Genomic DNA, 25,950 nt, shown 5'->3' with positions numbered 1-25,950 from the left:
CTTTTGAATCTTAGAGGGAAGGCACGTGTGGGTGGGTGGGAAGAGATTAACCAAATAATTTATATGCTTATATGCATAACCCATGGACACAGATAATAGTGTGGTGAAGGCCTAGGGGCAGGAGGCTAGTGCGGGCTAGAAGAGGTCATTGGGGGTGCGGGGGAATGGGATATCTGTAATGCTTTCAACAGTAAAGATAAAAAAAATTTATGTCTGCTTTGATATGAATTCATGATTTTTGTGCAGTGTAGCTGGAATTTAAAAAAATCTTCAGATCTTAACTGGAATTTTCATTATTATGGACTTTAAAAAGGCATAAGTACATGAAAAGTTTACTAACTTTTTTGGGACACCTTATCCCCTGATTTTTTTTTTTTTATATATATATTTTTTTATTGATTTCAGAGGAAGGGTGAGAGAGAGAGAAACATCAGTGATGGGAGAGAATCATTGATCAGCTGCCTCCTGCATGCCCTACACTGGGGATCAAGCCACAGCCCAGGTATATGCCCTGATTTCCTGGTCCACAAGTCAAAGTTCAACCACTGAGCCAAGCTGGCTGGGCTCCCCAGATTTTTTTTTTTTTTTTTTTTGCGTTTTTGTTGTTGTTAGTCCTCTGAGTATATTTTTTCCCTTTATTTGTTTTTAAGAGAGAGAGAATAGAAGGGAGGAAAAGAGGGGGATGGGGAAGAAGGGGGAGGAGAGAGAGAGAGAGAGAGAGAGAGAGAGAGAGAGAGAGAAAGAAAGAAACATCAATGTGAGAAAGACACATCCATTGTTGCCTCCCACATGTGCTTTGACCAGGGCAGGGATCAAACCTGCAACCCAAGTATGTGCCCTTGACCTGTAATCAAACCCGAGATCCTTTGGTGTCTGAGCTGGCGCTCTAACAACTGAGCTATACTGTCCAGGACAGTCCCCTGATTTTTATCAGGAACAGCAGAGTGCCACTGGAGAACCACATATTAATGGTCTTATTAATTATGCTGTTTTACACATCAATGGTTTCTTTATTTTACTCCTACATTATAATTAGATTATTTTTTGTTTAGATTTTTATAGAAGCCTAATCTGTAGTTCTAAATTGGCTACACAGAGGTTGAATGCTTTCTACTGGGTCTTAAGCTACCTTTATGTAGCCTATCTTTATGTAAACTTTAAGAAGTCTTTATGCAAATTGGCATAATATAGTTTAGATCAGTTAACTGAATATATTCAGATAATTTGCTTTTTCTTCTGATTATTAAAGTGATGTAATATTTAGAAAATATCAAAATGTATCAAAACGAAAAATGTTTCTGGTTTACTTTTAAACGTTTAGAAGTGATATGAGCTACATTTTTGTTTTATATATAGGAAGCTCTAGACATTCATGCAGTTGATGGGACAACAGAAGAGCCCTCTAGTCTTCAGGCATCAACCACAAATGACCCAGGTATTATATAATGATATAAAAAGAGATATATTTGGGATTTGGCTCTTGGAATGAAATATGCAATGTTCATTTTTCTGTAGTACATACGTTTTTCTGTAGTACGTACTATTCTACTTTATCATTATTTGTTTTCTGAATAGATTGCAGAGCAAGAATTTCCCAGTTGGAAAAAGAATTGATAGAAGATTTGAAAGCCTTGAGGCATAAGCAAGTGATACATCCTGGTCTTCAAGAAGGTAATCCTCCTATATAATAAAAGGCTAATATGCAAATTGTCCCCTTGGGAGTTCGACTGACTCGGAGTTTAACCACTCGCTATGACGTGTGTTGACCACCAGGGGTGGCGCAGAACGAAGGAAGGCCACGGCCAGCAGCTGGCAGCCAGGGGAAGGAAGGCCCTGATTGCCAGCCAGGCCTTAGGGACTCTACCCGTACATGAATTTCATGCACTGGGCCTTTAGTATTTTCTAAAAAAAAAAAAAAATTTTGTTCTCTTTCTCCTTTCCTTCCACTCGCTTTCCCCTCTTATGCCTTGTTTCTCCTTCCTCCCTTTTTTGTTTTACCTCCTTTCCCTGCATCCTTGATTTCATTTATTTTCAGTGCCTCTCTTAACTTGAATTTTTCTCTTTTCTCCCTCCATGATTTTCCCACTTAACTTAAAAACATTTCTAGGTTTTTTTATACCCTAAGAGAAACCCTATTCTGTAGACACTGTCTCATCTTTGTGAAACATATCTTATGCATTAAAAAATGTCTCATAAGAAAGTGGTATTTTCTCTTTGCTTTTTTATAATACAGTATTTTCCTCCCTATGTCTCATCTTTTAAATTTTGGCTGTTGTTTTTGTGAGGTTTTTTTTTTGGGGGGGGGAAGGTCCTATATATTTTTATATGCTTAGTAATACATTTAGGTGTATAAATAGAATATTTTTTCTCATTTTGTGGCTGCAAACATTTTATATATTTTATGTATTGCTTGGGACTCACTTTAAATTTTTCATTATTATTTGTTTTGTTGTAATAGATTATCTTGGCCTTGATTATGTTGCTAAATCCTTTTTCTAAAATAGTGAAATCTATTACACTTACTGCTGTTGTAGTAACTACTGATTTTTCCATTTGTAATGTAAATAAAAGATTGTAAGCCGTGTCCCAATTTTTAGTTTCTTATATCTTTAATTTAAAGTATGCTTCTTGGAGTAGTTTATTGAGTTTTTGATTGTTAGTCCATTTTCTTTTCAAAGCACTGTCTGGCTGATTTATATTATGTGGTACATCATTTATTTGAGAGTGTAAGCATTATTTGCTAACAAACAGAATGTTGACTTATAAAATGATCATTTAATTTCTAAATCAAATGGTAATATTTGAAGAACTTTTGCTTCACTCTGTGGATGGTATGATATTAAAGTGTGCAAATCTCAATGCAAGTGGACTGGGTACTATGGATTTTAATGGACAGTCGCAGTCATATCATGTTAGGCTTGAGTGATAGAAAATAGCAAATAATATTTGCTATTGTTTATTGTCAGCTTTCACTTCTGCTATTTTCTCTAAATAATATTCTCTTTCTCCTATCAGTTAACTTACCCTTTAAGTTTATTTCCCCTCCTACTTACACTTTTCGTTAGTTATGTAGTCTGATAATGTATAAATAACATTTATGTTGTGTTTTTGTAACCTAATTTCAACATATGATTTTGTCTTAGCTCTAGAGTTGAATATGTCAGTGATCCCTGCCAGCGTTTTGCTGTGGTTTGCCTATTATTTCCTTGGCTGAGATTTGAGTTTTTTCCTTTCCTTATAGACATTTTGAGTCAAATCTAATTTTTTCCTTTGTGTAAAGGAGCTTCAAAGTCAAATGCTTATGGAAACTAAGCAGGAAACATAAAGTAAAATTAGCCCGGGTTCCAGGTGCCAGAGGGAAGCCGGTGCTGGCAACTGGGGGAAGTAAGGCCTACTCTTGCACAAATTTTGTGCACTTTGCTTTTCTATTAGCTGAAAAGTTTTATTTAGAAAATGAACCCTTAAAAATATTTTTGAGTGGAAAAAACTTGAAAAACTTGCAAAGCTTTTGGAGCTTGTTTTGAAATTTTGGAAGAAATGTAAATTAAGCCAGAGGAAATGTTTTTATTATTGTAGTTGCTAAAATAAAGTTTTGTTTTTAATTTTTTAAAAATTTATCTTCATTATTGTAAGTATTACAGATGTCCACTTTGGTTTTTGTTGTTGTTTTCCCCATTGACCCCCCCCCCCCCCCCGCACCTGCTCCTCCCAAGCCTTTGCCACACTACTGTCTGTGACAATGGGCTATGAATATCCTCCTATATAATAAAGAGCTAATATGCAAATGGTTGTCATGCCGTCACGCTGTAACAGACACTCAACACTGGGGAGAGAGGAATGGGGATCAGCCAGGCACAAATGAGCTCATGAGAGAGGAACGGGGACCAGCCAGGCTGCGGCCCGGGAGAGGGACAAGCCGCCCGCCCCACGGTTCTGGAAAGTGGCTGCACCTGCGCCTGTGGCCCAGCCAGGGAGAGGGACAAGTCGCATGCCCCGCGGTCCTGGGCGCCAGCGGCTTGGGCTGCAACCCGGGAGAGGGACAAGCTACCCGCCCCGCGGTTCCGGGCACTAGTGGCTGCACCTGCGCCTGCAGCCCAAGCCGCTGGCGCCCATTAAGAGCCTTATTTTATAAACTGATAAACAAAATAGATCCAGAGACCTAGAACCATGAACAGACTGATGAGTTTCAGAGGGAAGGTAGGGGTGTGTGTGTGTGTGTGGAGGGGGGTGGATTTACCAGGGAACTTACATGCATACTAGAGGCCCGGTGTACAAAATTCGTACACGTGGGGGGGGCCCTTCAGTCTGGCCTGCGCCCTCTCTAATCCAGGACCCCTCGGTGGATGTCTGACTGCCTCTCACAATCCGGAACCACTGGCTCCTAACCACTTGCCTGCCTGCCTGATCACCCCTAACTGCTCCCCTGCTGGCCTGATCGCCCCTAACCACCTCTGCCTCACCCCACACCCGGGACCCAGGATTCCTTCCTCCAGCCAGTCGCAGGAACCTGGAACCAGGGCTTCCCTCCCTCTGGCTGGTCGTAGGCACCCAGACCCCAGGCCTGCTTCACCTGGGCCAACCACAGCCTCAGGCGCCTGGGACCATGGGGTGGGTGGCTTGTCCCTCTCCTGGAGTGCAGCCACAGCCGCTGGCACCGGGACCACTGGGCGGGCAGCTTGTCCCTTTCCTGGGCTGCAGGTGCAGGTGCAGCCACTAGTGCCCGGAACCGTGGGGCAGGTAGCTTGTCCCTCTCCCGGGTTGCAGCCCAAGCCACTGGCGCCCAGGACCGCGGGGCATGCGACTTGTCCCTCTCCCTGGCTGGGCCACAGGCGCAGGTGCAGCCACTTTCCAGAACCGTGGGGCGGGCGGCTTGTCCCTCTCCCGGGCCGCAGCCTGGCTGGTCCCCGTTCCTCTCTCATGAGCTCATTTGTGCCTGGCTGATCCCCATTCCTCTCTCGTGAGCTCATTTGTGCCTGGCTGGTCCCCATTCCTCTCTCCCCAGTGGGTGTGCAGAAGGCAGCCGATTAGTGATACACTCTTATCATTGATGTTTCTATTTCTCTCTTTCTCCCTTTCTCTCTCAAATCAGTAAAAATATATTTTTTAAAGAAGAGAAGTTAGAAAGTAGTTTTTCTAATACCTGTCTTTTCTTTTTTATTTATTTATTTATTTATTTAATTTTATGAAAATTTTACTGTTCAGATTATTACATTTGTTCCTCTTTTTCCCCCCCATAGCTCCCCTCCACCCAGTTTCCGCCCCACCCTCTGCCCTTACCCCCCCCTCCCCCCACTGTCCTCATCCCTAGGTGCACGATTTTTGTCCAGTCTCTTCCCGCACCCCCCACACCCCTTTCCCCCCTAAGAATAGTCAGTCCACTCCCTTTCTATGTCCCTGATTCTATTATAATCACCAGTTCATTCTGTTCATCAGATTATTTATTCACTTGATTTTTAGATTCACTTGTTGACAGATGCATATTTGTTGTTCATAATTAGTATCTTTACCTTTTTCTTCTTCTTCCTCTTCTTAAAGGATACCTTTCAGCATTTCATATAATATTGGTTCGGTGGTGATGAACTCCTTTAGCTTTTCCTTATCTGTGAAGCTCTTTATCTGACCTTCAATTCTGAATGATATCTTTGCTGGGTGAAGTAATCTTGGTTGTAGGTTCTTGGTATTCATCACTTTGAATATTTCTTGCCACTCCCTTCTGGCCTGCAAAGTTTCTGTTGAGAAATCAGCTGACAGTCGTATGGGTATTCCCTTGTAGGTAAGTGAGTTTCTTTCTCTTGCTGTTTTTAAGATTCTCTCTTTGTCTTTTGCTCTTGGCATTTTAATGATGATGTGTCTTGGTGTGGTCCTCTTTGGGTTCCTTTTGTTTGGGGTTCTCTGCGCTTCCTGGATCTGTAAGTCTATTTCTTTCACCAGGTGGGGGAAGTTTTCTGTCATTATTTCTTCAAATAGGTTTTCAAATATCTTGCTCTCATCTTCTGGCACCCCTATAATTCTGATGTTGGTACGCTTGAAGCTGTCCCAGAGGCTCCTTACACTATCTTCGTATTTTTGGATTCTTTTTTCATTTTGCTTTTCTGGTTGGGTGTTTTTTGCTTCTTCGCATTTCAAATCTTTGCCTTGATTCTTGCGCTCCTCTGGTCTGCTGTTGGGAGTCTGTATAATATTCGTTACTTCAGTCCGTGTATGCTTAATTTCTAGTTGGTTCTTTATCATAACATCGAGGGTCTCATTAGATTTCTTGAGGATCCCAATAACTTTATCGGCGGCTTCTAGACAGTTCTTGAGAGACCTTAAAAGTGTGGTTCTGAACTCAATATTCTCCATTGACAGTTTTGTCCTGTTTCTTTGTCTCCGAGTTTTTTATGCTTTCTTGGTGCACCCCGTAGTGGTCTTTGTGCGCAGTCTTTTTGTAGTTAAGCCTTGATTGTTGTAGTTAATACTAGGGGGATTTGACCTCCAGGCCAACTGGCTGTGAGAGTCAGCTGTGTCTGCAGTGGGAAAACTTCTGTCCTCTAGGGAGATGCTAATCTAGCCTTTGCCTGAGGCTATCTGGCAAATGGCTGTGCGCAGGGCTTGGACGGGGTGGGTGGGTTTCACGGGATCAACAGAGCGGGTGGAGGGAGCAGTTATGGCTGCTCTCAGTCCCGTCCCCAGAGGCTCTGCCTCTCAGAGCCCCAGCAACCGCTGCAAACCTCGGAGAGAAAGCTGCCCTCGCGTTCCAACCGATGCCAGACAGTCCCGCTTCTCCCGTTTGAATCTGGGTCCCTAGAGACTCGCCCAGAACTGGAGCTCAGAATCTGAGACTCCCTCCCGATTGAAAATGACAACCGCGCCCTCAGCTACCAGCGCGCTCCGCGCGTACCTCTGCACCTTTGTGTTTTCCGCACTGCGCCTCCTCTGAGTCTCATATGCTGTTCTCTTTCCTTCTAGTTGAAGAATTTCCCCTCAGCCAGTCTTCCTGTGTTTCTGGGCGATGTCCGTTCCGTCTTTTAGTTGTATTTTGAAGTGGTTGTTCGAGGCAGCTAACTCTGGTGTTGACCTATGCCGCCATCTTGGTTTCCGATTGTCCGTTCCGCTGCCCACCGGTCCTCGGGATCCCCGGGGAGCCCGCGGCCACAGACTTTCCCCACCCTGCTCTGCGGGACCAATCTCCGCTGGCGCGCGCGCGGCCCGTGGCGGGGTGGGGCCTCTAATACCTGTCTTAAAGAGGTAGGAGTTATGGTGGGGAAAAGGAGCAGCTGTATAGGAAGGGTGTTAAAAATATATTGGGCAGACACAAATATGCCAAACACAACATTCAATACAATTGAAAGACCAACTTATGCTATTATATATCATCTCTTCTTCTGGTTAAATGGCATAAGGAAACGCTAAATACATTAGAGAAAAGCTTTCATACATGGTCACATGTGTGATGTACATCCTTGTAGGTCAGTGGTTCTCAACCTTACTAATGCCTCGACCCTTTAATACATACAGTTCCTCATGTTGTGGTGACCCCCAATTTCATTGTTACAGATGGAACATAATTAAAGCATAGTGATTAATCACAAAAACAATATGTAATTATATATGTGTTTTCCAATGGTCTTAGGTGACCCCTGTGAAAGGGTGGTTCGACCCCCAAAGGGGTCGTGACCCACAGGTTGAGAACTGCTGTTGTAGATGATATACAATTATACTGTAGCATTGTTTATAATAGTTAAAAATAGGAAACTATCTCATTGACAGAAGAATGGTGAATAAATTGGAGTATATTTATAGTCTGGAATAGTGTATAACAGTGAAAATAAATGAGAGAGAAATCTGTCAACATGGACAAATGTTAGATGTAAATTGTTAAGCAAAAAAAGTAAAAGTATACATAAAATAACTACTTTCCCAAAAGATTGCCTCTTTAACCTACAAATAAGTCATAATATTTATAGACTCAATAAACATAAATATAATTAATAATAACTAGAGGATTAGTAGCCATAAACAGGGAATAAGCTCAGTCTATGGCAAGTTTGTATTAGAGGTCCTAGAAAGTCTCTGGAACACAAAAGGTTAAAAGCACAAAAGATCTGAATTCTGCTATATTTGTGTATTAGTTATCTATTGTTGCTTAGTAAATTACCACAAACTTAGCACTTTAAAACAATATGTTTACTATCTCATAGTTTCAGTGGGTCAGAAGTCTGGCATGGCTTAACAGGGTCCTCTGCTTAGGGTCTCACAAGATTGTAATCAAAAGTTAGGCCTGGTTTCTCATTAGAGGCTTGACTAGGGAGGGATTTTTCCAGTTTTCCTGAGGTTGTTGGCAGAATTTATATTCTTGCAGTTCTAGCAAAATGGGTGATACATTTATTCTTATATTATTACATATAAATAATCATGTATATCCCATCCGTTTGGCACATTCCATTGCCTGGAAACAAATCAGAGGCTCTGCCTATACTCAAGGAGGGAGGAGAATTATACAAATATATAATACCAGGAGGTGAGGATCATGGAGTCACCTTAAAGTCTCTTTGCCATTCAAAATTTTTATTTGATTATTTTACTCTGCACTATCTTCTTTATCCCCCCACTCCCCCTCCCTACCGAAGGTTAAAAACTCCCAATATGATTTGTGGTCCTTTTTTTCTTGTAGTGGGCTTAAAATTGAATTCAGTGGATCCTACAATGAGCATTGATCTTAAATACTTGGGAGTACAACTACCTTTGGCTCCAGCCACTAGCTTTCCTTTCTGGAACCTTACAGGAACCAACCCTGCTTCTCCTGGTGAGTGCATCGCATTTATGAAGTCAAACAAATTTGTGAATATAAATGAAAAGCTACCTTTGTTAGAGACAAAGTACGTTTTGGATAGTTTAGGATAGATCTTTTATTTAGTGCAGCCGTGGGCAAACTATGGCCCGCGGGCCGGATCCGGCCCGCTTGAAATGAATAAAACTATTGAAAAAAAAGACCGTACCCTTTTATGTAATGATGTTTACTTTGAATTTATATTAGTTCACACAAACACTCCATCTATGCTTTTGTTCCGGCCCTCCGGTCCAGTTTAAGAACCCATTGTGGCCCTTGAGTCAAAAAGTTTGCCCACCCCTGATCTAGTGGCATAGTCTTAATGATTTATAAATTTCAGATAAAGTCTTAAGAATTAATTAGATATTAAATATTGACTTACTAGAATTTTTCATCTCTTTTACTTTTTCTTTTATAGATGCTGGATTTCCCTTTGTATCTAGAACAGGAAAGACCAATGACTTCACCAAGATAAAGGGATGGAGGGGAAAGTTTCATGGAGCTTCTGCATCTAGGAATGAAGGTAATCAGCTTTTTAAAAAATATATACTTTATTGATTTTTTACAGAGAGGAAGGGAGAGGGATAGAGAGTTAGAAACATCGATCAGCTGCCTCCTGCACGCCCCCTACTGGGAATGTGCCCATAACCAAGGTACATGCCCTTGACCGGAATTGAACCTGGGACCCTTCAGTCTTCAGGTCGACGCACTGTCCACTGAGCCAAACTGGTTAGGGCGGTAATCAGCTTTTTAAAAAATTATAAATATGTTCTGAAATATGCAACCACAGCCTTTGTTAAAAGTAAGTCTTGGTTGTTTTTCTTCATCTCTTTTCATGCTTTAAAATAAACTGGAAATAATTGTCTTGATGATATTTGTTTATTCTCCTTGTTCCCATGGCTCTGGTCCTGGGGATCAGTTCCTAACCACGTCAAGCTTAAATAATTCTTGCAGACTTTTAAAACTGCTCTTTATTTCTGTTATTCCTAGAGTTATAAAAAGCATCCTTATTATTTCAGAACTGTATAATTCAGAGTGTATAATGATTCCTAATAGCATTATACTTCAAAGTAAACTTCTCATCCAAACATTTTGACTGTATCCCTATTGATTTTCTTTTCCCAATTCACTTGTTGGCAGTTTACACTCTAACCAGATAAATTTATTTGTTCAAAATAGTTTTTCTCATCTTTGAATCTTTTTATAGTGCTATAATAGTGCTCTCTACTAAACTTGCTTTTTCAGTCTTTAAAAAGTCAATTTTTGGCCCTAATCGGTTTGGCTCAGTGGATAGAGCATTGGCCTGTGGACTAAAGGGCCCCAGGTTCGATTTCGGTCAAGGGCATGTACCTTGGTTGCGGGCACATTCCCAGTAGGGGGTGTGCAGGAGGCAGCTGATCGATGTTTCCTTCTCATCAGTGTTTCTAACTCTCTATTCCTCTCCCATCTTCTCTGTAAGAAATAAATAACATATATATATATTTTAAAAAGTCAATTTTTTTGTGGGGCGGGGGGGTTCATTCTCACCCAAGGCTATTTTTTCCATTGATGTTTTAGAGAGAATGGAAGCGGGGGGGGGGGGGGGGGGGAGACAGACAGACAGACAGACATCTACATGAGAGAGACATATTGATTAGTTGCTTCCCGCATACAGCCCGACTGGGGTTGGGGATCAAACCCTCAACACAGGTACGAGCCCTTGACCAGGAATTAAACCAGCTACTCTTTGGCACTTGGGCTGATGCTCTAACCTTTAAGCCACACCGTCTAGGGCTATTCCTTTTTTTGAGCCTTCTTCCTTTGTAGATTTTTTTTTTATAAGGAAAGATTCTGTTTTTTAAAAAAATACATTTTTATTGATTTCAGAGAGGAAGGGAGAAGGAGATAAAAGAGAGATAGAAACATCAATGATGAGAGAGAATCAGCGATCAGCTGCCTCTTGCACGCTCCACACTGGGGATTGAGCCTGCAACCTGGGCATGTGTCCTGACCCAGAATTGAACTGTGACCTACTGATTCATAGGTCGAACACTCAACCACAGACCCATGCCGGCCGGGCTGTATTTTCTTTTTTTAATCCTCACTTGAGGATATTTTTTCCATTGATTTTTAGAAAGGAGGAGGAGTGGGGTGGAGAGAAACATTGATGTGAGGGAGACATCGATTGGTTGCCTTCTGCACACACCTCAACCAGGGCCGGGGATCAAACCTGAAACTCAGGTACATGCTCTTGACTGGAATCGAACTGGTGACCTTTCAGTGCTCAGTCTGACACTCTAACCACTGAGCTACGTTAGCCAGGGCTTCCCTTGCAATTTATATCATAGTCCAGGTACTGCAATCTCTTTAATAATCTCTTGGCATTCTGTTGAGGTGTGATTTAAGTATATATGTTTTTGCCCTTAATTTTTTATTTAAGTATGGTTTCTATACTAAGGTCATAAATTGAAAGTTTGTAAACTCTTATCTTAGTGCTAATTATTACTATTGTTAGCACGTCTCAAAAATGCTAAATAGTGCTCGCTTCCATTTGGTGGCAGCACATATACTAAAATTGGAACGATACAGAGAAGATTAGCATGGTCCCTGTGCAAAGGATGACACACAGATTCATGAAGTGTTCCATATTTTTAAAAAGTTAATGCTACATATATGAATTGAAATAATTTTAGAGATTGAATTTTAATATAATTAGTGTGTGACATTTAATCTCTTTACTTGGTTTTATATTATATCTTTTTCTTCTGAGGAGGGACTCCTGGCCTTTCTTTGTGTATTTTTTTAGAGATCTAAAGATCTGTTCTAGCTTTCTTCAAGTTTCTCTGCCTTCTTATGTCTAGGTGGAAATTCAGAAGGTCCACTGAAAAACCGTTCTGCTTTCTGCAGTGATAAGCTGGATGAATACTTGGAAAATGAAGGCAAGCTGATGGAAACAAGCATGGGTTTCTCTTCTAATGCTCCCACATCTCCTGTCGTATACCAGCTTCCCACTAAGAGTACTAGCTATGTACGAACACTTGATAGTGTACTAAAGAAGCAATCAACCATTTCCCCTTCTACCTCTTATTCTATAAAGCCTCATTCTGTACCCCCTGCATCTCGAAAGGCAAAGTCTCAAAACAAACAGGCAACTTACAGTGGCCGAAGTAAATCATCTTATAAATCTATTTTGCCATACCCTGTTTCACTAAAGCAGAAGCACACTCATACTGTTCCAGGAGATAAGGTTACCAAGAATTCTTCAGGCACCATCTCAGAAAATCAGGTGAATAACTTTGTTGTACCAACTTTAGATGAAAATACATTCCCAAAGCAAATTAATTTGCGGCACGCACACCATCAGCAGCAGCAGCAACAGGGAACTCGCCCTCCAGGCTTGTCTAAATCTCAAGTGAAGCTAATGGACCTGGAAGATTGTGCACTTTGGGAAGGAAAACCAAGGACCTATATCACTGAAGAGCGAGCAGATGTATCTTTAACAACTCTGCTTACGGCTCAAGTAAGTTATCTGTTGTTTTCCAGAAGCATTCTTGGCTATAAAAAATTAGTTTAATAAGGGGGATGGGGTTTTTTAGCAGGAGGATTGGACATTTAGTTAGTTTAGTGACAATTAAGGAGGTGTGTTCCACTTTTGTTCTTCATCAACTAGATACCTATGTGTAGATCCCTGTTCCAGAGGGAAACAGTACTTTTGTGTTTTTGAATAATATTCCTTTTCTGTATAAAGGCAGCTGGCCATTCTGAAAGTCTCTAATTTTATTCTCCAGTGTGTGGGCAAGTATATTTGCTGATCTTGTTAAAATAGCTTTTAAAATTCTGCTTAAAAGGTACTGAATCCCCCCCCAAATCCAAAAAAAATTATAAACCTATGCAGAAAAAGCTTTTGTCTTAAAAACATAGTTTTTATTCCTCATTTGAGGATTTTTTAAAATATATTTTATTGATTTTTTACAGAGAGGAAGGGAGAGGGATAGAGAGTTAGAAACATCGATGAGAGAGAAACACCGATCAGCTGCCTCCTGCACACTTCCCACTGGGGATGTGCCCACAACCAAGGTACATTCCCTTGACCGAATCGAACCTGGGACCCTTGAGTCCGCAGGCCGACGCTCTTATCCACTGAACCAAACCGGTTAGGGTGAGGATATGTTTTTTATTGATTTTAGAAACAGAGGAAGGGGGAAGGGGGAGAGAGAGAGAAAGAGAGAGAGAGAAACATTGATCGGTTACCTCCTGTACGTGCGCTGACTAGGGATCAAACCCGAAGCCTGGATATGTGCTCTGATCGGGAATCAAAACCATAACCCTTTGGTGCATGGGACGATGCTCCAACCAACTGAACTACACCAGCCCGGGCTAAAATTTTATATTAAGAATTTTCATTTGTTATTGCTTCACCTATCTTAGTTTCTATTAATGTAAAATGACCCAACAAAATGAAGATAATTTTCTTGTCATGAAATTTCTGTATCTTCCATTTTAAATTCTGTGACTATTCTAGAGTTGAAGATATTAGATGTTGGAACTAAATAGAGAAAGTGTGTTGCCGAAACCGGTTTGGCTCAGTGGATAGAGCGTCAGCCTGCGGACTGAAAGGTCCCATGTTTGATTCCGGTCAAGGGCGTGTGCCTGGGTTGCAGGCACATTCCCAGGGGGCAGTGTGCAGGAGGCAGCTGATCGATGTTTCTCTCTCATCGATGTTTCTAACTATCTCTCTCCCTTCCTCTCTGTAAAAAATTAATAAAATATATTTAAATAAATAAATAAATAAATAAATAAAGTGTCCTTTATGATTAATCATTTCTAAAGACTTTTATGCATGTATGTTGTTATTCCTTTTTTATGAATTACCATAGATTAGGGGTCCACAAACTTTCTATAAAAAAGACAGTAAATATTTTAGGTTTTGTGGGCCATGCACTCTATTGCAGTTTCTCAACCCTGCTGTTGTTATGCCATGGACATTATTTAAATGAATAAGTCTGGTTGTGTTCCAGTGAAACTTTATTTATGAAACAAGCTGGATTTGGTCCTTGTGCCTTATGTAGTCAACCTCTGATCTACAACATTATGTGTGATTTCTATTGAGGGTAACTTCATCTTTGTTGATATTTTGGCTCATAATTAATTAAAATATTCTCTTGCTTGCCTGAGCTATGCATTAGAATGGGAGATTGCTCTGAGTTCTGTTAAATTCATGTTCTTTCATTTGAATCTGCCCTAATCTTGTGCTCGTAGTACCGAGTACTCAGAGACAGAGAAGAAGGCAGACCAACATGACTGTAGGTTGGTGGTGGTCTTGGGGGATGATTTAGTAGATTTACAATTTTCTGCTTTCACTTTAGGCATCTCTCAAAACTAAACCCATCCACACAATCATAAGGAAGCGGGCACCTCCTTGCAACAATGACTTCTGTCGATTGGGTTGCATATGTTCCAGTCTAGCTTTGGAGAAGCGCCAGCCTGCTCACTGCCGCCGACCAGACTGCATGTTTGGCTGCACTTGTTTGAAAAGAAAAGTTGTACTTGTAAAAGGGGGATCCAAAACTAAGCATTTCCAGAGGAAGACTGCTCATCGTGATGCAGTATGTTATGATACTATGGGAGACGAGCAAAGGGAAGAAGTGGAGGGAGTCAAGGAAGAGGAAGAACAATTGAAAGAGAAAAAGAAGAGAAAGAAGCTGGAATACAGTGAGTAGTAAGACTTAAAACACTACAGTTTAATTTTTTAGAAAAGTATGGTTATTTGAAAACCTATTTCAAGTAGTATTAGTATTTCGTTTTATATGAGATGCCTAGATTTTATTTATTTTTATTTATTTATTTTTTAGATATATTTTATTGATTTTTTACAGAGAGGAAGGGAGAGGGCGAGGGATAGAGAGTTAGAAACATCGATGAGAGAGAAACATCAATCAGCTGCCTACTGCACACCCCCCTCTGGGAATGTGCCCGAAACCAAGTTACATGCCCTTGACTGGAATCGAACCTGGCACCCTTAAGTCCACAGGCCAACACTCTATCCACTGAGCCAAACTGGTTAGGGCAGTATTTCTTACTTTAATACTGATCTATGATCTAATAAGAATTTTGAGAGCCCTAACTGGTTTGCCTCAGTGGATAGAGCGTCAGCCTGCGGACTGAAGGGTCCCGGGTTTGATTCTGGTCAAGGGATGTGCCTTGGTTGTGGGCACATCCCCAGTGGGGGGTGTGCAGGAGGCAGCTGATCGATGTTTCTCTCTCATCAATGTTTCTAACTCTCAATCCCTTTCCCTTCCTCTCTGTAAAAATCAATAAAATATATTTAAAAATTTTTTTGAGAAATTCTTACCATCCTTAAATGCTCTTTCTGTATGGCATTGTGTTCTACAATGACAATTTCCTTTTGAAGATGACTTTTTTGTGTGCTAAATTTGAAATTTGAATCATTCTTTTATTTGGACTCCCAGAATGCCTTTGACACTTTATCTATTTTTCTGAGAATCCCAACCCCAGTGTTCTTTTAATATACAGATGATCAGTACAATTTACTATATTCTCTCCCTCAGCTTTATTTAGGTTTAATCTATACTAATAAGAGGGTAATATGCTAATTAGAGTGGACATCTTCCAGAGGTCCTTCCGGACAAAGCCGCAGTGGCTGCAAGGGCTGAAGGCAGGCAGTTGCAGCGGCGCTGTGAGGACTAAGGGCAGGCAGCCATGGCGGCAGCTGCAAGGCCCGGGGCTCAGGTTTTGCAGCCATAGCAGCTGGCTGTGGTGGTAGCAGTGGGATAATGGGGGCGGCGCCTTCCCCTGATTGGCCTGGTTTCCTCCCGCAGAGGGAGGCCAGAGGCAACAGTAGCGAGGGGGTGATAGGAGCGGTGCCTTCCCCTGATTGGCCAGTCGCTTCCTGCAGAGGGAGGCCAGACTGCGGCTTAGGCCCGCTTCCCATGAGAAGCGGGCCTAAGCCATCAGTAGGACATTCCCTGAGGGCTCCTGGACTGTGAGGGGGGGCAGGCCAGGGTGAGGAGACACCCCCTTCCCCCCAGTGCATGAATTTTCGTGCACCGGGCCTCTTGTTGACAAATAAAATCGCACGTAAAGTGTACAACATGATGATTTGGCATGTGTATACATTGTGATATAACCATAATCAAGTTAACTAATACATTTTATTTTCTAAAAGAAGAAATTTGCAACAAGACTTTCCGGTCACGGTTTGAGGCATGAACCAGGAGATTGGAGATTTGGGAATAGAGTGGGCATAACTAACTTGAGCGTTGTTACACTCTTTTAAAAGCTTATTCCTTTTTGATAAACTATCATGTAGATGAAGTTACATATTTCAGTCTTGATTTTTCCTTTCTACTATATAATTTTATTTTGTTTAAATATGAAAAAAATTTTATATAATTTAAAAGTTTCTTTTAAATTAGTCGATTAGGGGATTAATATTCTTTTATTGGCAGTTTATATTTACGTTTGCTACTGCTTGCCATGTATTTATTCCAATCAGAGTGGGTGATTGATATTTCGATGTATGTTCTTTCCAGATTTTCTGTTAATCCACTTGTGTGTATACATATATATATTTTAATAGAAATGGTACTACTGTATATGTAGTATCATAATCTTTAGAAATTTAATATAATGAAATATTCTACTTTTCCTATTAGCAAGTGTAGATCTATGTTATAATTTTAGTTTCATGTTGTTATAGTCTTTTTTGTTGGACATTTAGCCTTTTTGGATTTTCTTTATTATAGATAGTACTGTGATGAGCATCCATGTTCAGGATAAACTATTAAAAGTGGAATTCCTGAGACAGTGAGTGCACTTTAAACATTAATAGATGCTACTAGAGTTGTACCAATCACATATTTACCAATATTTAGATAGTGCCAATTCTATACTCTTAACATTGGATATTCAAATTGATAGACAGAAATTGATACCTTATTATGATTTTTTAAAAATTAATTTTTAGCTGGCTGGCGGCTGGCCCCCATTGCCCCAATCTGGACTGGGTGAGATGGCCCAAATCACCAGCCAGGCCGTTGTGCATGGCTGGAGTCCGGCTGCCCGTCCTGATCGGGGTGGGGGTGGGGTGATTGGGGGCGGGGCCGGCCAGGTTATTAGTGTCAAAGATTTTTGCAGGGTATATACACTTTTGCTGTTGGCTTTCAGATAAGTTGAAGCTTCAAAGGCACTTTAGTGTCAGGGACACTTACAGCTTCCATTTCTAAGCCTCTCCCTAGACAGGTAATGTGGTTTAGTTCCCTACTGACAAACCCTCTAAAGAGAGGCTGTGTGGTGATGTGGCTGCCCTCTTTGGTAGTAAGCAGTGGAGCAAGAACGCAGGAAGATGGTGGTTGTGCTGGGCACCTCTCCTGGGCACCTGACTGCATGGGGTTGGGGGGGCTGATCGGGGACACGGGGGGAGGGGGGCGAAGATGGTGGTTGTGCTGGGCACCTCTCCTGGGCACCTGACTGATGGTCCAGACCGTGAGCAGTTTTCCTCCGGATCACTCATCATTCAGGTCACACTTCAGTGATTGGAGTGGGTGGGGGCCAATTTGGGGGGAGGGTTGGCAGTGGGGAGGGGCTGTGGGTGTTGGTTGGCTGGCTGGCCTTGCCCCTGATTGGGCTGATTGGCCACCACAGTGCGTGTCATAGCCACTGGTCGTTCTGGTCATTCTACCATTTGGTTGCTTGGCTTTTATATATATAGACTAGTGGCCTGGTGCATGAAATTTATGCATGGGGTGGGGGTATCCCTCAGCCCAGCCTGTACCCTCTCCAATCTGGGACCCCTGGAAGGATGTCCTACTGCTGGTTTACAGGGATCAGGCCTAAACTGGCAGTCGGACATCCCTCTCACAATCCGGGACTGCTGGCTCCTAACCACTCACCTGCCTGCCTGCCTGCCTGATTGCCCCTAACCACTCTGCCTGCTGGCCTGCTCACCCCCAAATGTGCCCCTACTGGCCTGCTCGCCCCCACTTTCCCTCCCTACTGGCCTGCTCACCCCCAACTGTCCCCCTGCTCACTCCAAATTGCCCCCCCCCCCCCCGCTGTCCTGATAACCTCCAACTGATCCCCACTGATGGCCTGCTTGCCCCCAACTGACCCCCCTGCTGGTCTGCTTACCCCCAATGGCCCCGCTCCGCATCAGCCTGATCACCCACAACTGTTGTCCCATCCTGGCCTGATCATCCACAACTGCCCTCCTCTCTTGGCCTCTAACTGCCTCTACCTTGGCCCCGCCACCATGGCTTTGTCCAGAAGAACGTCTGGAAGGTCTCCTGGAAGGTCTCTCAGTCTAATTAGCATATTACCCTTTTATTAGTATAGATAGAGGCCTGGAGCATGGGTGGGGGCCGGCTGGTTTGCCCTGAAGGGTGTCCCGGATCAGGGTGGGGGTCCTGCTGGGGTGCCTGGCCAGCCTGGGTGAGGGGCTGATGGCTGTTTGCAGTCTGGCCAAGCCCCCCAGCAGGGACCCACACCCCCTTCAGGGTGGAGGTCCCTGCCGGGGTGCCTGGCCAGCCTGGGTGAGGGGCTGATGGCTGTTTGCAGGCTGCCCACAGCCCCTTCAGGATGGGGGGGTGTTCCACTGGGGTGCCTGGCCAGCCTGGGTGAGGGGCTGATGGCTGTTTTCAGGCTGGCCACGCCCCCTGGCGACCCAAGCTCCCAGCCTCTCCTTTTTTTCTTTTTTCTTTTTTTTTAAAAAAATATATTTTATTGATTTTTTACAGAGAGGAAGGGAGAGAGATAGAGAGTTAGAAACATCGATGGGAGAGAAACATCGATCAGCCGCCTCCTGCACATCTCCTACTGGGGATGTGCCCACAACCCAGGTACATGCCCTTGACCGGAATCAAACCTGGGACCCTTCAGTCCGCAGGCCGACGCTCTATCCACTGAGCCAAACCGGTTTCGGCCTTTTTTTCTTTTCTTTTTTTTCAGCACCTCCTTGAGGGAGGCCAGGGCAGGCTGGAAGTAGGTATCTGGGATTTATTTATCTTCTATAATTGAAACTTTGTAGCCTTGAGCAGAGCCCAGGGCTGGCCAGGGCAGGCGGGAAGCTTGGCTTGCTCCATTGCCAGGGGGCAACCCAAGCCTCCTGCTCGCTCCAAGTCCATGGCCGCCGCCATCTTAGTTGGGTTAATTTGCATACTCGCTCCTGATTGGCTGGTGGGTGTAGCAGAGTGATGGTTAATTTGCATGTTTCTCTTGTATTAGTGTAGATTACATTCCCTATGTTGTACTTTATATCTCTGTGACTGTTTTATAACTGCCAATTTGTGCTTCTTAATTCCCCTTTTTCACATTTTCCCCCCAATTTCCTCCCATCTGGCAACCATCAGTTTGTTCTCTGTAGGTTTATTCCTTTTTTGTCTGTCCGCTTTTTCGATTCCACGTATAAGTGAAATTATATGGTATTTGTCTTTGTCTGACTTATTTCTGTTAGCAAAATACTCTCTAGGTCCATCCATGCTGTCGCAAATGAGAGATTATATTCTGTGTTATGGCTGAGTAATATACCATACCACCTCTTTTTTTTTTTTTTTTTTAAATATATTTTATTGATTTTTTACAGAGAGGAGGGGAGAGAGATAGCGAGTCAGAAACATCGATGAGAGAGAAACATCGATCAGCTGCCTCCCGCACATCTCCCACTGGGGATGTGCCCGCAACCCAGGTACATGCCCTTGACCGGAATCGAACCTGGGACCCTTCAGTCCGCAGGCCGACGCTCTATCCACTGAGCCAAACCGGTTTTGGCACATACCACCTCTTCTTTATCCAGTATTCAGTCAGTGAACACTTAGGTTGCTTCTATATATTGGTTATTGTAAGTAATACTTTAATGAACATAGGGATACATACAACTTTTTTAATTGGTGTTTTGGATTTCTTTGGATAAATACCTAGAATTGGGGTTGCTGGGTCATATGGTAGTTCTATTTTTATTTTTAATTTTTTGAGGAACCTCCACACTGTTTTCCATAGTGGTTCCACCAATTTGTAGTCCCACCAACAGTGCACAAGGTTTTCCTTTTTGCTATATCTTGCCAACATTCAGTTGTTGATTTATTGATGATATATTCTGACAGGTGTGAGGTGCTATCTATTTGTGGTTTTAACTTTATATCCCTGAATAATTAGATATTGAGCATCTTTTCCTATGTCTGTCGCCCATTTGTAGGTCCTCTTTGGAGAAAGGTCTATTCGGGTCATAGGTCCATTTTTAAGTTGCATTATTATTGTTATTATTTTTGTGTGTGTTTAGTTGTATGAGTTCCTTAGATATTTTGGAATTGTAAGTGAGTTAGTATTCTTAATTTCTCTTTCTGGTGGTTTGCTATCCTATATAATAAAAGGCTAATATGCACGTCAACCGAATGGCAGAATGACCGGTTGCTGTAACGTGCACTGATCACCAGGGGGCAGATGCTCAACACAGGAGCTGCCCCCTGGTGGACAGTGCACTCCCATAGGGGGAGCGCTGCTCAGCCAGAAGCTTGCTCACAGCTGGTGAGTGCAGCGGCAGTGGCAGGAGCCTCTCCCGCCTCTGTGGCAGTGCTAAGGATTTCTGAATGCCAGCTTAGGCCTGCTCCCTGTAGAGAGTGGGCTTAAGCTGCCAGTTGGACATCCCCTGAGGGCTCGTGGACTGCAAGAGGGTGCAGGCAGGGCTGAGGGCTCCCCCCTCCCCCCGTTCCTCTCCCCCCCTTAGTGTACAAATTTCATGCACTGGGCCTCTAGTTGGTATATAACAACTAATTGACCAAACGTAACCACACAGTGTGGTCTGATCACAAAATCCTAACTGGGCATGTCATAGTGTGCTGTCACATCCTAGGCCTATAGCTTTCTTAGCAAAGATGGTTTTTTAAGTGAACTCTATCCATTTTTCTTATGCACCTAGGATAACATATATTTGAAAAGTCAAGATTGGTTTTCTTTTCATACCCCTCAAAGGCACAACTACCAGCACCAGAGTATACACCACCAGATCATAGAAGCCCTCATTATTACCTTGTTTGCTGCCTACCATCTCTATGTGCTGTAAATGATATTAACAGTCCTGTATCCACCAATGTAAATGAAGTATGTGTTTCTCCATTTTGCATCTTATCCATTCCTGGAGAATTCCCTGTCGTGCTTTCTCCCACCTACTTAATCTACTAGCATTGGATTTCATTCATGTTCCTTAAGTCTTCTCCTTTGATTCTAATGTTTAAAGTAAGCTGCAAACTGTCATTCTCTAGAGCAGTGGTTCTCAACCTTGGCTGCACATTAGAATCACCTGGGAATCTTTTTAAAATCCTGACTTCTGGGTCTCATCCTCTGGAAATTCTGTTTCTTTGTTACTAATATTGTGGCCCCACCCCATAACAAAGGTCAATAAATTTCTGCTTCCAAATTGAGCTACTCTGAAATTCAATCAACTGCATTTCAAAGTCAGCCATGTCTATCCATGAAAACATTTGTAAGTTTAGTTCCTCCAGTTTCATGCTTTCTGGAAACCTCATGAATTTTGCTGTCTCTTCCAGTTCTCTGAATTTCGCAAATCTTGAGAAGAACTGCTCAATAGTTGACTCGATGATGTTTAAAAACAGCTTTTGAAGGCTTTGACAGTCTGTTCTGTCATCTTTTGGGAGGTCTTTGATGTGCCTCTTGAGGTTTTGGAAATACCTAAATCTCTCACCATTCACATCCCTCTTAAAGACTTCCAGTTTCTTTTCAAAAGCCTTTATGTAACCAAACAACATTAAGTGTCTTGCCAGTTCTTTGTAATTTAAGTCATTCAAATGTTCACAAAAATTGTAAATGAAAGATTATAAGAGAGGGTTTCATGTGCCAGCAAAAGTTACTGGCGTGCCATGTTTGGCACACGTGCCAGGGGTTGCCCACCCCTGTTTTAGGTCTTACTTTAGATCCTTGATTCATTTTGAGTTAATTTTTGTATATGTGGTGTTAGGTAAGGGTCCAGCTTCATTCTTTTACATATGAATATCTAGCTTTCCCAACACCATTTGTTGCAAAGATTGTTCTTTTTCTATTGAATGGTCTTTGCATCCTTGTCGAAAATTACTTGACCATATATGCAGGAGTTTATTTTGGGGCTATCTATTAAATTCCACTGGCTTATATGTCTGCCTTTACGCCACTACTGCACTGTGTTGGTTATTGTAGCTTTGTAAGTAAGTTTTGAAATTAGCAGGTGTGGGTCTTCTAGGCTTGATATTTTTAAAGATTGTTTTGGCTATTTGGGGTCCCTTGAAATACCATATGAATTTTAGAGAGGATTTTTCTATTTCTATTTTTGCAGAAAACATTATTGGGATTTTGATAAACATTACATTGAATCTGTAGATTGCTTTGAATAGTATTTTTTAAAAAAATAATTCTTTATTGTTGAAAGTATTACATATGTCCCTCTTTGTCCCTCATTGACCCCCCTCTAGCCCGCCCCACCCTCCGCCCCAGGTCTTTAGCATCCTGTTGTCTGTGTACATGGGTTATGCGTATATGCATACAAGGTCTTTGGTTGATTACTTCCCATCCACCCACCCTTCCCCACTTTCCCTCAGAGATTCTGAACTCTGTTCCATGCTTCCATATGTTTGGATCCATTTGTTCACCCATTAATTTTGTTACTTAGATTCCACATATGAGTGAGATCAACTTGTTTTTCTCTGAATGACTTATTTCACTTAGGTACTCCAGGTCCCTCCATGCTGTCTCAAAGGGTAAGAGATTCTTCTTTTGTATTGCTACATAGTATTCCATGGTATAAATGTACCACAGCTTTTTTATCCACTCATCTACTGATGGGCACTTGGGCTGTTTCCAGATCTGAGCAATTGTAAATTGTGCTGCTATGAACATAGGGGTGCATACATTCTTTCTGATCGGTGTTTTGGGTTTCTTAGGATATATTCCTAGAAACAGGATCACTGGGTTAAATGGCAGTTCCATATTTAATTTTTTCAGGAAACTCCATACTGTTTTACATAATGGCGGCCCCAGTCTGCATTCCCACCAGCAGTGTACTAGGGTTCCTTTTTCTCCACATCCTCACCAGTACTTGTCGTTTGTGGATTTGTTGATGGTAGTCATTCTGACAGGTGTGAGGTGATACCTCATTGTTTTAATTTGCATCTCTCTGATGACCAGTGACTTTGAGCATTTTTTCATATGTCTTCTGGCCATCTGTATGTCCACTTTGGAGAAATGTCTCTTTAGGTCCTTTGCCCATTTTTTGATTGGATTGTTTGACTTCCTTTTGTTAGGTTGTATGAATTTTGGATATTAACCCTTTATCAGATGTATCATTGCCAAATATTTTTCTCCCATGCAGTAGGCTCACTTTTTGTTTTGCTGTGCAGAAGCTTTTTATTTTGATGTAGTGCCATTTGTTTATTTTCTCCTTAGTTTCCTTTGCCTTGGAGATGTATCTGTAAACATATTGCTCCGAGAGATGTCTGAGATTTTGCTCCCTATAGATTTTTCTAAGATTTTTATAGTTTCATGACTTACATTTAAATTTAAGTCTTTTATTTTGAGTTTATTCTTGGTGTATGGTGTAAGTTGGTGGTCTAGTTTCATTTTTTTGCATGTATCTGTCCAATTTTCCCAACACCATTTATTGAAGAGACTCTGTTGATTCCATTGTATGCTCTTGCCTCCTTTGTCAAATATTAATTAAGTGTAATGGCTTGGGTTGACTTCTGGGTTCTTTTGTCCTGTTCCATTAATCTATATGCCTGCTCTTGTGCCAGTACCAAACTGTTTTGATTACGATGGCTTTGTAGTATACCTTGAAAACTGGTATTGTGATTCCTCCTATTTTGCTGTATCCTTCAGGTTTTGTTTTTTTTTTGTTTGTTTGTTTTGGAAAAGTTTGAGAAGGATTGATATTAGTTCTTCGTTTAGTATTTGGTAGAATTCATTAGGTAGCCATCAGGCTTTGTTGGGAATTTTTTTTTTAACTTAAATCTTTATTGTTCAGATTATTACAGTTGTTACTCTTTTTTCCCCCCATAGCTCCCCTCCACCCGGTTCCCCCACCCCCCTCCGCCTTCAGCGCCCCCCCCCCCACACTGTCCTCATCCATAGGTGCACGATTTTTGTCCAATCTCTTCCTGCATCCCCCACACCCCTTTCCCCCCCAAGAATAGTCAGTCCACTTCCTTTCTATGTCCCTGATTCTGTTATAATCACCAGCTTATTCTGTTCATCAGATTATTTATTCACTTGATTTTTAGATTCACTTGTTGATAGATGTGTATTTGTTGTTCATAATTTGTATCTTTACCTTTTTCTTCTTCTTCCTCTTCTTAAAGGATACCTTTCAGCATTTCATATAATATTGGTTTGGTGGTAATGAACTCCTTTAGCTTTTCCTTATCTGTGAAGCTCTTTATCTGACCTTCAATTCTGAATGATAGCTTTGCTGGATAAAGTGATCTTGGTTGTAGGTTCTTGGTATTCATCACTTTGAATATTTCTTGCCACTCCCTTCTGGCCTGCAAAGTTTCTGTTGAGAAATCAGCTGACAGTCGTATGGGTATTCCCTTGTAGGTAAGTGAGTTTCTTTCTCTTGCTGTTTTTAAGATTCTCTCTTTATCTTTTGCTCTTGGCATTTTAATTATGATGTGTCTTGGTGTGGTCCTCTTTGGATTCCTTTTGTTTGGGGTCCTCTGCACTTTCTGGACTTGTAAGTCTATTTCTTTCACCAGGTGGGGGAAGTTTTCTGTCATTATTTCTTCAAATAGGTTTTCAATATCTTGCTCTCTGTCATCTTCTGGCACCCCTATAATTCTGATGTTGGTATGCTTGAAGCTGTCCCAGAGGCTCCTTACACTATCTTCGTATTTTTGGATTCTTTTTTCATTTTGCTTTTCTGGTTGGGTGTTTTTTGCTTCTTTGTATTTCAAATCTTTTTTTTTTTAAATATATTTTATTGGTTTTTTACAGAGAGGAAGGGAGAGAGATAGAGAGCTAGAAACATCGATAGGAGAGAAACATTGATCAGCCGCCTCCTGCACATCTCCCACCGGGATGTGCCCGCAACCCAGGTACATGCCCTTGACCGGAATCGAACCTGGGACTTTTCAGTCCGCAGGCCGACGCTCTATCCACTGAGCCAAACCGGTTTCGGCTGTATTTCAAATCTTTGATATGATTCTTGCGATCCTCTAGTCTGCTGTTGGAACTCTGCATGATATCCTTTATTTCAGTCAGTGTATGCTTAATTTCTAGTTGGTCCTTTTTCATAACCTCGAGGGTCTCACTAAATTTCTTGAGGGCCTCACTACATTTATTGGCGGTTTCTAGAAAGTTCTGGAAAAACCTTAAAAGTGTGGTTTTGAACTCTATATTCAGTCGTTTGCTTTCCTCCATTTCTGTCATTTGTGTCCTGTTCCTTTGTCTCCGCATTTTTTATGCTTCCCTGTGTTGATAGACTGGCTTTGTGTGCTAGGTGTCCTATAGGGCCCAGTGGCTCAGCCTCCCCAATTACCTGAGGTGGACACTCTTGGTGCACCCCCTTGTGGGCTTTGTGCACAGTCTTATTGATTGTAGTTAAGTCTTGATTGTTGTAGGTATCACTGGGAGGAATTGACCTTCAGGCTAATTGGCTGTGAGAATCAGCTGTGTCTGCAGTGGGAGAACTTCTGGGGTGGAGGCGCCTCTCCAGGGCAAGACTTGCTTTAGTGGGCCTTTGGTGCTCACTGAGTCTGCCCCCTGAGTGTGTCCTTAATGGATCTGAGGAGCTGCAATCTGGATGGTCCCACTCTGACCACTGGGCACACTGCCTCCTGGATCTCTAAGGAGTTGCTAATCTAGCCTCTCCTTGAGGCTACCTAGCAGGAGCTCAGCTGTGAAGCAATGTGAGTTGCCTTGGGGCCTTGGGCCAGCTGCAGTTTGTTAGGTAATTTTTAGATTGCAAAGGGCCAGGCCTTTCATATGCAAAAGCCAATGCACACAGCTTGGGCGGGGCTGGGGTCCCAGGAGATCAACAGGGTGGAGCAAGCAGCTATGGCTGCCCTCAGAGGCCCCGCTTCTCCGTGTCCCGGCAGTCGCTGCAAGCACCTCCGAGAGAAAGCTGTCCTCCAGTTCTGACCGATGCCAGACAGTCCAGTTTCTCCCGT

The 25,950-nt window shown here is 42.3% G+C and overlaps 1 protein-coding gene across 1 annotated transcript in view; it reads left to right on the top strand.

The window, feature by feature from the left end:
* MGA (MAX dimerization protein MGA) overlaps positions 1-25,950 on the top strand; it is a 108,988-nt gene that overhangs the window by 36,247 nt on the left and 46,791 nt on the right. Inside the window, exons 4-9 of the mRNA XM_081112857.1 lie at positions 1,357-1,435; positions 1,576-1,671; positions 8,654-8,785; positions 9,228-9,332; positions 11,650-12,308; positions 14,155-14,500. Coding sequence (XP_080968983.1) covers positions 1,357-1,435; positions 1,576-1,671; positions 8,654-8,785; positions 9,228-9,332; positions 11,650-12,308; positions 14,155-14,500 — 1,417 coding nt within the window. The remainder of the gene's footprint in view (positions 1-1,356; positions 1,436-1,575; positions 1,672-8,653; positions 8,786-9,227; positions 9,333-11,649; positions 12,309-14,154; positions 14,501-25,950) is intronic.

The sequence above is a fragment of the Myotis nattereri genome (genome assembly GCF_964212035.1).
Source record: "Myotis nattereri genome assembly, chromosome: 1".
NCBI lineage: Eukaryota > Metazoa > Chordata > Mammalia > Chiroptera > Vespertilionidae > Myotis > Myotis nattereri.
The sequence above is the reverse complement of the archived record's forward strand: the minus strand, read 5'-3'. Positions and strand labels throughout refer to the sequence as shown.